At 39.7% G+C, this 14,276-nt stretch overlaps 1 protein-coding gene across 1 annotated transcript in view; it reads right to left on the bottom strand.

Annotated features, from left to right (window-relative positions):
• The window catches only part of LOC127445870 (zinc finger CCCH domain-containing protein 3-like), a 181,927-nt gene that overhangs the window by 132,164 nt on the left and 35,487 nt on the right, over positions 1-14,276 (bottom strand). The window contains exon 3 of the mRNA XM_051706308.1: positions 13,793-13,992. Within this exon, the coding sequence (XP_051562268.1) occupies positions 13,793-13,992 (200 nt within the window). The remainder of the gene's footprint in view (positions 1-13,792; positions 13,993-14,276) is intronic.

Here is a 14,276-nt window from a genome sequence, read left to right as displayed (position 1 = left end):
CAAAAATAGGTGTGCCAAGCTTGTAGCATCATACTCAAAAAGACTTGAGGCTGTAATTGGTGCCAAAGGTGCTTCAACAAAGTATTGAGCAAAGGCTGTGAATACTTATGTACATGTGATTTTTTTTCCCGTTTTTTATTTGTAATAAATTTGCAAAGATTTCAAACAAACTTCTTTCATGTTGTCATTATGGGGTATTGTTTGTCAAATTTTGAGGAAAATAATGAATTTAATCCATTTTGGAATAAGGCTGTAACATAACAAAATGTGGAAAAAGTGAAGCGCTGTGAATACTTTCCGGATGCACTGTAAATCACCCAACAGCAGTGTAAAAGACTGGTAGAGAGCATGCCAAGACGCATGAAAGCTGTGATTGAAAACACCGTGTAACAATTATTATTATTGTTTTTTTGTTTGTTTTTTTTTTTGTTTTTTGGTTCCTGGGTAGTAAGTGTTATTTCCTAATTGCTTATGCCTCAGAAGTATAGAAAATGGCTATTATTCCCCACAAATTTGCTTTTGTGACCAGGACAGTGATATTTAGAAATGTACCTATTTTCCAGAACATTCCAGATAAATTCAGTGCTGAGTAAACTTAGAGTAACTTCTAGAACTTTCTATAACTTTCCAGTAATACAAATAGTAGTATAAATACAGGGGCCTTAAGCCCACCAGTTCAGTTTAGTTCAAGCTGCCTAAGTGGATACATATCAAGACCTTGCTGGACATTGAGAATCGTAACCGGTGAAACAACGTCCGAATTGTTGGAATTCCTGAGAACGAAGAAGGCCGAGATATGGTTAAATTCCTAGACGAGCTCTTCCCGAGTCTGCTCGACATAACAGGCCATAAGCTGGAAATCGAGCGAGCTCACAGAGTTCCGTCTCGGAGATCCGCTGAGGGATACAAGCCCCGATCAATTCTGGCCAAATTTCTGAGATCATCCGATAAAGATCTCATGTTACGCCAGGAGTAAAGGAAGACTTTCTTGGAAGAACCACAACATTTTCTTGTTCCCAGACTTTGAGAATTCGACAAGAGAGAAACGTGATCGATTCAAGGAAGGCAAGAAACTCTAGTATTTACATGCCCAAAGTCAATGGAATGAGTAGGTCATTGTGTGATACTTTCTATGCAGCCGAGTGAGCCTGACTCACTGAACATTCACTTTACTGTCCGAGGAAACTGAGTGCCTTCTTTGTTTCTTTTTGTGCTGGTTCAGCCTAGCGGCTGGAGTTTGTTTTGTGGGATAACACTCCTTCGGGACAGTTTGTGGATGAATCTGCACGTTCTTTGTGCTTACCCCTCCAATTGGCTGGAGTTTGTTTTATAGATTATTTTCTGTTGTGTAATTTTGTCTCACTAAATTTTTATAGAAACACCGGTCTAGAGCAATCCGACAGCAAAGTTGTCGCAGGAATTCTCGTAGGTTGTTTGAGTTTGGAGGGCTGGATGCCGGTTGGCGATGTCGTACACAGCCAAATGTGCACGTTTTTCTTTTTTCTGTTTTTTTGGTTCGGGGTTTGATTGTTGCACTAATGCTGGAATGGTGTACATGGACTGTTTGAGTTGGAGGGATGGACGCCGATTGGCGCCAGTGCACGTTTTTCTTTTTTCTGTTTGCTTGGTTCAGGGGAGGTTTGGTGTTTGATTGTTGCACTAATGTTGGAATGTGGTAATTTTATTTTTAACACACTATAAATATTTTTCTAATATGTCAAAATGTCATATGTTAATATGAGTGGATTGTCTCTCTCCATGTGGAATGTGAATGGGTTGGGGCACCCCATACAAAGGAAGGAAGGTTATTTATTTTCTTAAACGTAAGAAATTTGATGTAGTGTTTCTTCAAGAAATGCATCTTTCCCCGCAGGAAGCTGAAAAGTTTGGGAAGATATGGGGTGGACATGTTTCTTTAGTGCTGGCTCAAGTAAGAGCAGGGGAGTCATTACACTGATAAGTAAACATTTACAATTCAAATGTTTCAAACAGATTAAAGATAAATTAGGAAGAGTCATTATTGTTTTAGCAGAAATTAAGGGGCAAAGGTTGATTATGGCTAATATTTACGTGATCAGGGATTTTTTATAGATCTTGAAGGGATGTTGCAAGCCGCTGGCACCCCTCATGATATAATATTGGGAGGAGACTTAATGGTGAAACAAAGTGTGCAAGCCCATTACAACAACAGTGACATTTCACAGGATGTGTAAAAATCTTGGTCTTACAGATATTTGGAGACTTTTGAACACATCTGGTAGGGACTATACATTTTTTTCATCAGTCCATAAGATTTATTCTAGAATAGATTTTATATATATAAGTCCCTCATATCATCTGTTGTTGATTGTTCAATTGGAAACATTTTAGTCTCAGATCATGCCCTGGTGAGTTTAGAGGTGTTGCCACATACAGAGAAAAAGAAATCATATAGTTGGCGCTTTAATGTATCCCTTTTGCAAAATCCTGAATTCCAACAAATGTTAAAGGCTGAAATTAATGTTTATATGGAGACCAACTGGTCCTCAGTATCCTATGTGGGCGTGGCTTGGGAGGCACTTAAGGTGGTTCTTAGGGGTCGGATCATACAGTATGCCTCATTCATCAAAAAATCCAAAGCACGAGAACTTGTGGAGTTAGAAGGGAATATTAAAAGTGCCGAGGCAGAGCAGAAGCGCAAAACGTCGTCCGATGGCCTCAGAGAATTTACCTGATTGAAATACAAATATAATACTATTTTGTCACGGAAGGTGAGTTTTGTCTATTTTGTCAGGGCAAGACACTCATATTTTGAGTCGGGGACAAAGAAGGGAAGCTTTTGGCTAGACATATAAAGCAGAGAGTCTTTTTCTACCATTCCCTCAGTGAAATCTGCTGGTGGTGAAATATTTACCTCAGCCACTGATATTAATAATGCTTTTAAAGACTTCTATCTTGACCTCTATAGTTCCATGTCTTCATCTACTGATGAAGACATTAGAAACTTTGTGGAACCATTAGAACTCCCTATATTGACAAATGAGCAACAAAATTCTCTTGATTCTGAGATAACCTTGGAGGAGCTTTGCGAGGTAATTAAGGCCTTGCCTAGAGGCAAGGCACCAAGGCCAGATGGCTTTGCCGCTGAATTTTTTAGATCTTATGCTACAGAACTGGCTACACTTTTGCTATAAGTTTATAAGGAATCAATAAAGAATGGAAAGCTTCCACCAACAATGACACAAGCCCGGATCAGTCTGATTCTTAAAAAGGACAAAGATCTAAGCGAGTGTAAAAGTTATCGTCCAATTTCCCTGATCCAGCTAGACGTTAAATTATTGTCAAATATTCTGGCTAACCGATTATGACATCTCTTATACATATAGATCAGGTGGGGTTTATTTGGGGCCGTAGCTCTTCTGATAACATTATGCGTCCCAACAATATTATGTGGTCAGTGGTGAATGATCAGACTCTGGTCGCAGCCATCTCACTTGATGCTGAAAAGGCATTTAATATGGTAGAATGGGATTACCTTTTTAAGATTTTGGAAATATACAGGTTCGGGAATACTTTTATTGGATGGATTAGGTTACTTTATAGACACCCGGTAGCGACGGTACAAACACACTGATTAATTTCAGATTATTTTACTCTGGATAGGGGTACCCGGCAGGGTTGCCCTCTTTCCCCATTATTGTTGCTTCTTGCCCTGGAACCATTAGCAGCCGTGATAAGAAAGGAGGATGATTTTCCAGGAGTGGTGGCGGGAGGTGTGGCGCATAAGCTTTTGCTTTACGCAGATGATATTTTATTATTTGTCTCCGACCCCACTAGATCTATGCCTTGCCTCCACAGAATTATTCATTCCTTTTCTAAGTTCTCAAGATACAGAGTCACTTGGTCTAAATCCGAAGCTTTGGATCTGACAGCATACTGCCCAGTAACGGCTTTCCAGCTGGGTGCCTTCCAGTGGCCCAAACAGTGCATTAAGTATTTGGAAATTTTATTCACAGCAAAATTGTCTGATTTAGTTTTGTATTGTCGGAGTTAATTTTGACCCCTTAATAAAGAGGTTTTCAAGCAATGTGGGCAGGTGGGCTTCATTACATTTATCTATGATTGGGAAGGTTAATGTTATTAAAATGAATTGTATTCAAAAATGTAACTACCTGTTACAATCTTTCCCTGTAGATGTCCCCCTCTCTTATTTCAAGCAATTTGATAGCATAGCAAAGTCCTTAAATTGGAATGGTAAACGTCCCAGATTACATTTAAATAAGTTACATAGGCCTATTGATAAAGGTGGGCTAGGCCTACCCAAGATTTTGTTTTATTATTATGCATTCTGTCTCAGACATTTGGCTCACTGGTCGCTTCCACCTGAGAGAGCCCCTCCCTGATTTTGTATTGAACAAGAAGTTCTTGCCCCTATTTTGCCATTGCAAAGCCTTTCTATCAAACTAATCGGAGAAGTTAAGTTAGACTCTCGTGGAGGGGCAGTGGAGAGAGTAGTTTAGTTTTTCTTTTTTGTTTTTATGTTCTTATGTTTTGTGTGTGTGTGTGTGTGTGTGTATTCTTACTGTGACCACAGGGTTGATCATTGTGGGTCAGGGTGGGGTGGGCGATTGGGAGGGGGAGGGGTAATAGTGGGGGTTAAATGTTAAATGTGATCCAAAAAAACACATATGTTGTGTTTTTTTCTATGTGAGATGTCTATGAATCAATAAAAATTGTAATTGAAAAAATAAAATAAAAAAATAAATAAATAAAAAAAACTATCACCAAAATGTAGAAGAGATGCTTTTGTCCGTAAGCGCTTTTCATGTAGAGTTCAAAGTGGCGCTCGATGCTGGTGCTGACACCCTGACGTGAATCATGAATGCAGCTTCACAACTGCTGTAACAAAGTCGGTAGTCACAGTCTACTGGTAGATTAATATTATGGAGGATGAGAGTTTAAGAAATGTAATGCCCATTGCAATGAATATGCAACCTATGTTTGGACTAGTTCTTTCAATTAGTCAAACTCCCACTTAGACTTCGAGAAATGTTTAATGTTACTTGAATTGGTGCTATTTTAGTGCATTTTTATCTTTATACTGTGGAAGGCTTTGTTTGGAAAATGCTAATAAAGCATTACAATGTTACATTGTTAACACGTTAATCGACTGACAGCACTAATATACAGAACATTCTGTATATATGTTTTTTGTTAGGGGCTAAAAAAAAACCCTAAAGAAGAACTAAAACAGGGCATGGCAACCGTGGGTAAGTGATAGAGATTAATATTATGTAGGATTCTTTTTTTATTTAATACATTTATTTTAAAGCGAGTACCTTGCTTCTGCATGCCGAATTTCCTATTTCAGCAATCCTTCATTGTTATAAGATTATAAGAAATCATATGTTAAGGGGCGTTCGCAATTGTTTTTTCTTTGTAAACATCTTGTAAACATTTGTAAAGACATCTTTGATGACTGCACCGTGTCTCGCTGTTTTTTCAGCATCTTGCACAGGAGCATATTTTTAAGAGCTGTGTCAAGATGAGAGAACTTAATATTTAAAAAAAAATGTGTCAGTACTTTTTTTTAGATGCAAGAATGTCTTCGGTGTGAACGGCCCCTTCAGAATCTAGAATCACCAAGATTCTCTAGATTCGCAAGTGAGTTTCCAGTAGTTAGCTTGCAATCATAATGAAAATTCTTTGTCTTCTACATTGCAATTGATTTCTACATGAACATTCTACATTTCTTCAGTTTTGGATGAGTTAAAATTATTTACTGGCCACTGATCTCAATTGTTGTTTGATACTTCGGACGAACACTACTGATTTTCTTTTGTAATGTTCCTGTTCCATAATACAACGCACACACACACACACACACACACACACACACACACAAATAATTAAATAAATAAATCCCTAAGGAAACAATGAAGATGTAAAGAAATTGCTGTTCAGAGAATTCAAACTGAAAAAAGCTGCACAGTAGTATGTAGCCACAGCAAACCATGGGAAGACCTTGTAAGGGTGTAAATGTATCCCACAAATAAATGAAGCAGTTGTGTGGGGTGTGAACACTGATCAGTGCGGACTTGCTTGTATTTGTCTACAACCTCTGAAAATTCTGTTTAGGGACTACAGGCGGTTTAAATTCCTCTCTTTTATCTCTCTCTCTCATCTCCTCACTATTGTGTTATGTCATTTATCTATTTTATGGGATTATCGAAGCGCTTCTACCCTGCTCGCAATTCATTACGCTCCTAACTGCTCACTTAGGTTTATGCCCCTTTAAATCCCCAACAGATAACCAACCAGCCACAGTAAACAGAGGGAGAGGAAGGGGGAGAGAGACAGAATGAAAGACATGAGGGGGGCACTCATCAGAGAAGGAATTAAGAGATGTCACGCAGTGGTGGCTATGGCAGTGAAGAGAGGCAGTTAGTGGTTGTTTTTAACGAGACTGACCTCTTTCTCCTCATTAGTAATTCAATTTGCTCTTTATTAGCCACTCTTATCTTCTGCACAGAGTCCCTCTGGCTAACCCCTCCATCACCCCCTCTGTCTTCCCTGCTCTCCCCCTTTTTCTTCAAGCATTCACACACTGCCACACATTCGCCTCACTCTCAACTCAAGGAAGCATCACCTGGCTTAAACAAGACAAAACTTTCTATTATAAGACACCAGTGGGAAGAATATCACAGAAAGGAAGACAAATTTACAGACAAGACGAGGCAAAGACAAAGAGAACGAGAGGTATGGAAAAGGAAGGCAATTTTATGGTAATAGCGACACTCAAATGTGTGCAGAAACAGACTGCAAGCAATTACAGTGAGATGGCCTTGCTTGCCTACATAGAGATGGGGTGGAGGGGGTGGAGCTGGCTGTAAAAACAGTGATTGCTTTCCATCAGGTTGGGCTTATATTCTCCAGTTCGTAAAAACAATCCAATTTGCAAAGGGATAATTATGCATTAGCTTCTTTTTATCTACTGAGCAAGAGAGCTGGCAGGGTTTGATAATGTAGCTGTATTCGGCGTGCCACTGCTGCAAATTACCCACTATCGGCACATGTACACCATCATGGCCCGATTGGGCAATTAATTAACTCCTCCTATCCCCAGCGGTTACGGGCCATCACACACAAACACAATCCCCCCTAAACTGATGAGGCTGCTAAGAGCATGCTGCCCTCTATTGGACGTGTACAGTCATAACATATAAGTTTAATTCAGAAGTGCCAGCCAGTGTCATTTTTTCCCTATAAATATACTGATTTCTACAGTTAGGAAATTATAAACAAAATAAATAACTGTGCCAGTTTGAAGGAGGCTTGACTGATTTTCATTTATTTCTTAAACCATGAAGCAAAAACATATTTTTTTAATGTTATTTTCGATGTTACAGTTTTCCACTAAATATACAGTACATTTGCACTTAATTTAATGTGTATTTCATTCATGTTATGCTCATGTTTGCCAGAAATACAGCTGAAGTCAGAAGTTTATATACAGTTGTGCTCAAAAGTTTGCATACCCTTGGAGAATTGGTAATATATGTACCATTTTTAAAGAAAACATGAGTGAGCAGGCAAAACACATTTATTTTATTTCTTATGGGATTCATATTCAACTGTAGGTTATAACAGAATGGCACAATCATAAAACAAAACATGGCAACAAAGAAAAAAATGAAATGACCCCTGTTCAAAAGTCTGCATACCCTTAGTTCTTAATACTGTGTATTGCCCCCTTTATCATCAATGTCAGCATGCAGTCTTTTGTAATAGTTGTCTATGAGGCCCCAAATTCTTGCAGGTGGTATAGCTGCCCATTCGTCTTGGCAAAATGCCTCCAGGTCATGCAAAGTCTTTGGTTGTCTTGCATGAACCACACATTTGAGATCTCCCCAGAGTGGCTCGATGATATTAAGGTCAGGAAAATGTGAAGGCCACTCCAGAACCTTCATCTTTTTCTGCTGTAACCACTGGAGGGTCAACTTGGCCTTGTGCTTAGGGTCATTGTTGTGCTGGAAAGTCCAAGAGCGTCCCATGCGCAGCTTTCGTGCAGAAGAATGCAAATTGTCTGCCAGTATTTCCTGAAAACATGCTGCATTCATCTTGCCATCAATTTTCACAATATTCCCCATGCCTTTAGAGCTCACACACCCCCAAAACATCAGTGAGCCACCACCATGCTTCACAGTGGGGATGGTATTCTTTTCACTATAGGCCTTGTTGACCCCTCTCCAAACATAGCGCTTATGGTTGTGACCATAAAGCTCTATTTTGGTCTCGTCACTCCATATTACAGTGTGCCAGAAGCTGTGAGGCCTGTCAAGGTGTTGTTGGGCATATTGTAACCGGGCTTTTTGGTGGCATTGGTGTAGTGAAGGCTTCTTTCTGGCAACTTGACCATGCAGCTCATTTTTGTTCAAGTATCGTCGTATTGTGCTCCTTGAAACAACCACACCATCTTTTTCCAGAGCAGCCTGTATATCTCCTGAGGTTACCTGTGGGTTTTTCTTTGTATCCCGATTCTTCTGGCAGTTGTGGCTGAAATCTTTCTTGGTCTACCTGACCTTGGCTTGGTATCAAGAGATCCCTGAATTTTCCACTTCTTAATAAGTGATTGAACAGTACTGACTGCCATTTTCAAGGCTTTGGATATCTTTTTATATCCTTTTCCATCTTTATAAAGTTCTTTTACCTTGTTACGCAGGTCTTTTGACAGTTCTTTTCTGCTCCCCATGAATCAGTATCTAGCCTGCTCAGTGCATCCACGTGAGAGCTAACAAACTCATTGACTATTTATACACAGACACTAATTGCAATTTAAAAAGCCACAGGTGTGGGAAATTAACCTTTAATTGCCATTTAAACCTGTGTGTGTCACCTTGTGTGTCTGTAACAAGGCTAAACAATAAAGGGTATTTAAATTTTTGATCAGGGCCATTTGGGTGATTTCTGTTATCATTATGATTTAAAAAGAAGCCAAACAACTATGAGATAATAAATGGCTTCATTTGATCACTATCCTTAAATAAAAGATTAAAGTTTTTTTGCATGATCAGTCATATTTTCAAAATCAATGCCAAAAATTTCACAATTTCTGCCAGGGTGTGCAAACTTTTGAGCACAACTGTACACCTTAGCCAAATACATTTAAACTCAGTTTTTCACAATTCCTGACATTTAATCTTAGAAAACATTCCCTGTCTTAGGTCAGTTAGGATCACTACTTTATTTAAAGAATGTGAAATGTCAGAATATAGTAGAGAGAATGATTTATTTCAGCTTTTATTTCTTTCATCACATTCCCAGTGGGTCAGAAGTTTGCATATACTTTGTTAGTATTTGGTAGCATTGCCTTTATATTGTTTAACTTGGGTCAAACATTTTGGGTAGCCTTCCACAAGCTTCTCACAATTAGTTGCTGGAATTTTGGCCCATTCTTCCAGACAGAACTGGTGTAACTGAGTCAGGTTTGTATGCCTCCTTGCTCGCACATGCTTTTTCAGTTCTGCCCACACATTTTCTATCGGATTGAGGTCAGGGCTTTGTGATGGCCACTCCTGTACCTTGACTTTGTTGTCCTTAAGCAACTTTGGAGGTATGTTTGGGGTCATTGTCCATTTGGAAGACCCATTTGCAACCAAGCTTTAACTTCCTGGCTGATGTCTTAAGATGTTGCTTCAATATATCCACATAATTTTCCTTCCTCATGATGCCATCTATTTTGTGAAGTGCACCAGTCCCTCCTGCAGCAAAGCACCCCCACAACATGATGCACCCCCCATGCTTCACGGTTGGGATGGTGTTCTTCGGCTTGTAAGCCTCACCCTTTTTCCTCCAAACATAACAATGGTCATTATGGCCAAACAGTTCAATTTTTGTTTCATTAGACCAGAGGACATTTCTCCAAAAAGTAAAATCTTTGTCCCCATGTGCACTTGCAAACTGTAGTCTGGCTTTTTTATGGCAGTTTTGGAGCAGTGGCTTCTGAGCAGCCTTTCAGGTTACTGTGGATATAGATACTTGTCTATCCATTTCCTCCAGCATTTTCACAAGGTCCTATGCTGTTGTTATGGGACTGATTTGCACTTTTCGCACCAAACTATGTTCATCTCTAGGAGACAGAATGTGTCTCCTTCCTGAGCAGCATGATGGCTGCGTGGTCACATGGTGTTTATACTTGCGTACTACTGTTTGTACAGATGAACATGGTACCTTCAGGCATTTGGAAATTGCTCCCAAGGATGAACCAGACTTGTGGTGGTCCACAATTTTTTTTCTGAGGTCTTGGCTGATTTCTTTTGATTTTCTCATGATGTCAAGCAAAGAGGCACCGAGTTTGAAGGTAAGTAAAATACATCCACAGGTACACCTCCAATTCAGTACACCTATCAGAAGCTAATTGGCTAACTGTCTAAAGGCTTGACATAATTTTCTGGAATTTTCCAAGTTGCTTAAAGGCACCGTTAATTTAGTGTATGTAAACTTCTGACCCACTGGAATTGTGATATAGTCAATTAAAAGTGAAACAATCGATCTGTAAAACAATTGTTGGAAAAATTACTCGTATCATGCACAAAGTATATGTCCTAAACGACTTGCAAAAACTATAGTTTGCAAATATGAAATCTGTGGAGTGGTTAAAAAATTTGTTTTAAAGGAATAGTTCACCCAAAAATGAAAATTTGCTGATAATTTACTCACCCTCAGGCCATACAAGATGTATCTGAGTTAATTTCTTCATCAAAACGGAATTTAAGACATTTAGGATTTCATTTCAGGCCTCCTCCTCTAAACAATGCAAGTGAATGTGCTCCATTTTTTGACGGTCCAAAATGCATATTTAGGGTGCATCAAAATAATCCACACAAATCCAGTCGACAAATAAAGTGCTTCTGAATACAAATTATTGATTATTTTTAGAAACAAAACAATACTTATATACTTTTTAACTACAAATGTTCGCTTCCGTACATCTCTGTGACTGCGCTGATGAGAGGGATGATGTAAGCTCATTGGTAAGGTCACGCGTCACGTGGAGGAGTCAGGAAGCGCGTCATTGTTTACATAGTTTTTTTTTTTTTTATTATTATTATTTGGAAATTATTTATATTGTTTTGAAATTGTTTTGGACTGTTTTGGTTTGTTAACAGCACAAGTTTCTCTTGTAAACAATGACGCGACTTTAAAAGAACTTTATTTGTCGACTGGAGTCACGTGGATTATTTTGATGCACCCTAAATACGCATTTTGGACCGTCAAAAAATGGAGGACATTCACTTGCATTGTTTAGAGGAGGAGGCCTCAAATGAAATCCTAAAAGTCTTAAATTCTGTTTTGATGAAGAAAGAAACAGATACATCTTGGATAGCTTGAGGGTGAGTAAATTATCAGCAAATTTTCATTTTTGGGTGAACTATTCCTTTAATGACTTCAACCTAAGTGTATGTAAACTTCTGACTTCAGCTGTACATCCATATCCAGCAGCATATTGGATTTGAAGCGTAAACACTTTGTCACATTTTCTGTGCTGATTGTGATAAAAATCTGCAGAATGGATGTAAATATTGTAAAATGAGAACATTACACTCTCACTGGGAGCTAAAAGCATTATCAAATTAGCAAAAATATTTATTAAACAAACATTTTCAGATAGGGGCTGAATCTGAATTCTGCAGAGCTTTCTGTGCAATTCAGTAAGATGAATTAAAATATGGCAAAATATTTAATGGTAGCTTTAAAATGGTATCTTTCAAATAGGGGATGTACAGTGCATCTGGAAAGTATTCACAGCGCTTCACTTTTTCCACATTTTGTTATGTTAAAGCCTTATTCCAAAATGGATTAAATTCATTATTTTCCTCAAAATTCTACAAACAATACCCCATAATGACTATGTGAAAGAAGTTTGTTTGAAATCTTTGTAAATTTATTAAAAATAAAAAATGAAAAAAATCACATAAGTATTCACAGCCTTTGCCATGTCACTCAAAATTGAGCTCAGGCACATCCTGTTTCCACTGATCATCCTTGAGATGTTTCTACAACTTGATTGGAGTCCACCTGTGGTAAATTCAGTTGATTGGACATGATTTGGAAAGGCACACACCTGTCTATATAAGGTCCCACAGTTAACAGTGCATGTCAGAGCACAAACCAAGCCATGAAGTCCAAGGAATTGTCTGTAGACCTCCGAGACAGGATTGTATCGAGGCACAGATCTGGGGAAGGGTACAGAAACATTTCTGCAGCATTGAAGGTCCCAATGAGCACAGTGGCCTCCATCATCTGTAAATGGAAGAAGTTTGAAACCACCAGGACTCTTCCTAGAGCTGGCCGCCTGGCCAAACTGAGCGATCGGGGGAGAAGGGCCTTAGTCAGGGAGGTGACCAAGAACCTGATGGTCACTCTGACAGAGCTCCAGCATTTCTCCGTGGAGAGAGGAGAATCTTCCAGAAGAACAACCATCTCTGCAGCACTCCAACAATCAGGCCTGTATGGTAGAGTGGCCAGACGGAAGCCACTCCTCAGTAAAAGGCACATGACAGCCCGACTGGAGTTTGCCAAAAGGCACCTGAAGGACTCTCAGACAATGAGAAACAAAGATTGAACTCTTTGGCCTGAATGGCAAGAGTCATGTCTGGAGGAAACCAGGCACCGCTCATCACCTGGCCAATACCATCCCTACAGCGAAGCATGGTGGTGGCAGCATCATGCTGTGGGGATGTTTTTCAGCGGCAGGAACTGGGAGACTAGTCAGGATCGAGGGAAAGATGAATGCAGCAATGTACAGAGACATTCTTGATGAAAACCTGCTCCAGAGCGCTCTGGACCTCAGACTGGGGCGAAGGTTCATCTTCCAACAGGACAACGACCCTAAGCACACAGCCAAGATAACAAAGGAGTGGCTCTGGGACAACTCTGTTAATGTCCTTGAGTGGCCCAGCCAGAGCCCTGACTTGAACCCGATTGAACATCTCTGGAGAGATCTGAAAATGGCTGTGCACCGACGCTCCCCATCCAACCTGATGGAGCTTGAGAGGTGCTGCAAAGAAGAATGGGAGAAACTGCCCAAAAATAGGTGTGCCAAGCTTGTAGCATCATACTCAAAAAGACTTGAGGCTGTAATTGGTGCCAAAGGTGCTTCAAGAAAGTATTGAGGAAAGGCTGTGAATACTTATGTACATGTGATTTTTTTTTCATTTTTTATTTTTAATAAATTTGCAAAGATTTCAAACAAACTTCTTTCACGGTGTCATTATAGGGTATTGTTTGTAGAATTTTGAGGAAAATAATTAATTTAATCCATTTTGGAATAAGGCTGTAACATAAAATGTGGAAAAAGTGAAGCGCTGTGAATACTTCCCGGATGCACTGTATACAACTCTGATTAATGGACGTTTGAATTCTATAGAAATCTGTTGAGCTTTCTGTAGAATTCTGTCGCCACTGATTCCATGCCGGCCTGGTGATGACTGACTATCCAGGCAGTGCAGGCAAGTCTGACAGAAGGCAGAAAAGATCTACAAAAGGGCTTTATGCACAACAGTACAGTTCTTTCCTATGCAGAAACTCTATGTTTCCATGGGAACATAAAGCTCATTTCAACCCCTTTCTGCGGAATACAAACAAAGCAGAGATAATTAATTTTCCAGAGATTGTTTTGTGTTAATTACCTATTGAGCCAATTAGTAACAGGGGGAGTAAAAACAGTCTGTTGGTTTAAAAAAGGTAGGAGAAGAGTTGCATTGTGTTTTGAGAGTTGCAAAGCATTTTGTGAATGTGCAGTCATACTGACCTGATTTTGGGGTCCCCAGTGGGGCAGCTGACAGAGAGAGGCGGCGGAGCTTGTGTCTGCCAAATGAGACCAGCACTTTGGACGGAGCTCGTCTGGCACTGGTTGGAGTCTTCTCCTGAGTGGGTGTCCGTCTCCGCAGTGAATACGGACTCCTTAAAGTCTGCACAAAAGGGTTGTATCTTCTCTCTACAGAGGGAGTACTGCAGATAAAGAAGCATATAAGAAAGGCTGTAGGAATTTGGGATTTTTAGCATCATGTAACAGTTATAACAAAAATTAAATGTAACTTTGCTTAATTCGTTCAACTGTGCAGATAAATGCCCTGTCCCAAATGGTGCACTTGATGTGGACTGTAGAGGGACTGTCACATTTGTCATTTGAGCACTCCTAAGGGTGCTCATGAGCACCTTCTCTGCACCCTCGATGCACCCTTTGGCGGAGCCCACACTAATGCGAGCTTCACAGTGGTCTACTACCCATCAGT

Source organism: Myxocyprinus asiaticus, chromosome 9 (genome assembly GCF_019703515.2).
Source record: "Myxocyprinus asiaticus isolate MX2 ecotype Aquarium Trade chromosome 9, UBuf_Myxa_2, whole genome shotgun sequence".
Taxonomy (NCBI): domain Eukaryota; kingdom Metazoa; phylum Chordata; class Actinopteri; order Cypriniformes; family Catostomidae; genus Myxocyprinus; species Myxocyprinus asiaticus.
The sequence above is the reverse complement of the archived record's forward strand: the minus strand, read 5'-3'. Positions and strand labels throughout refer to the sequence as shown.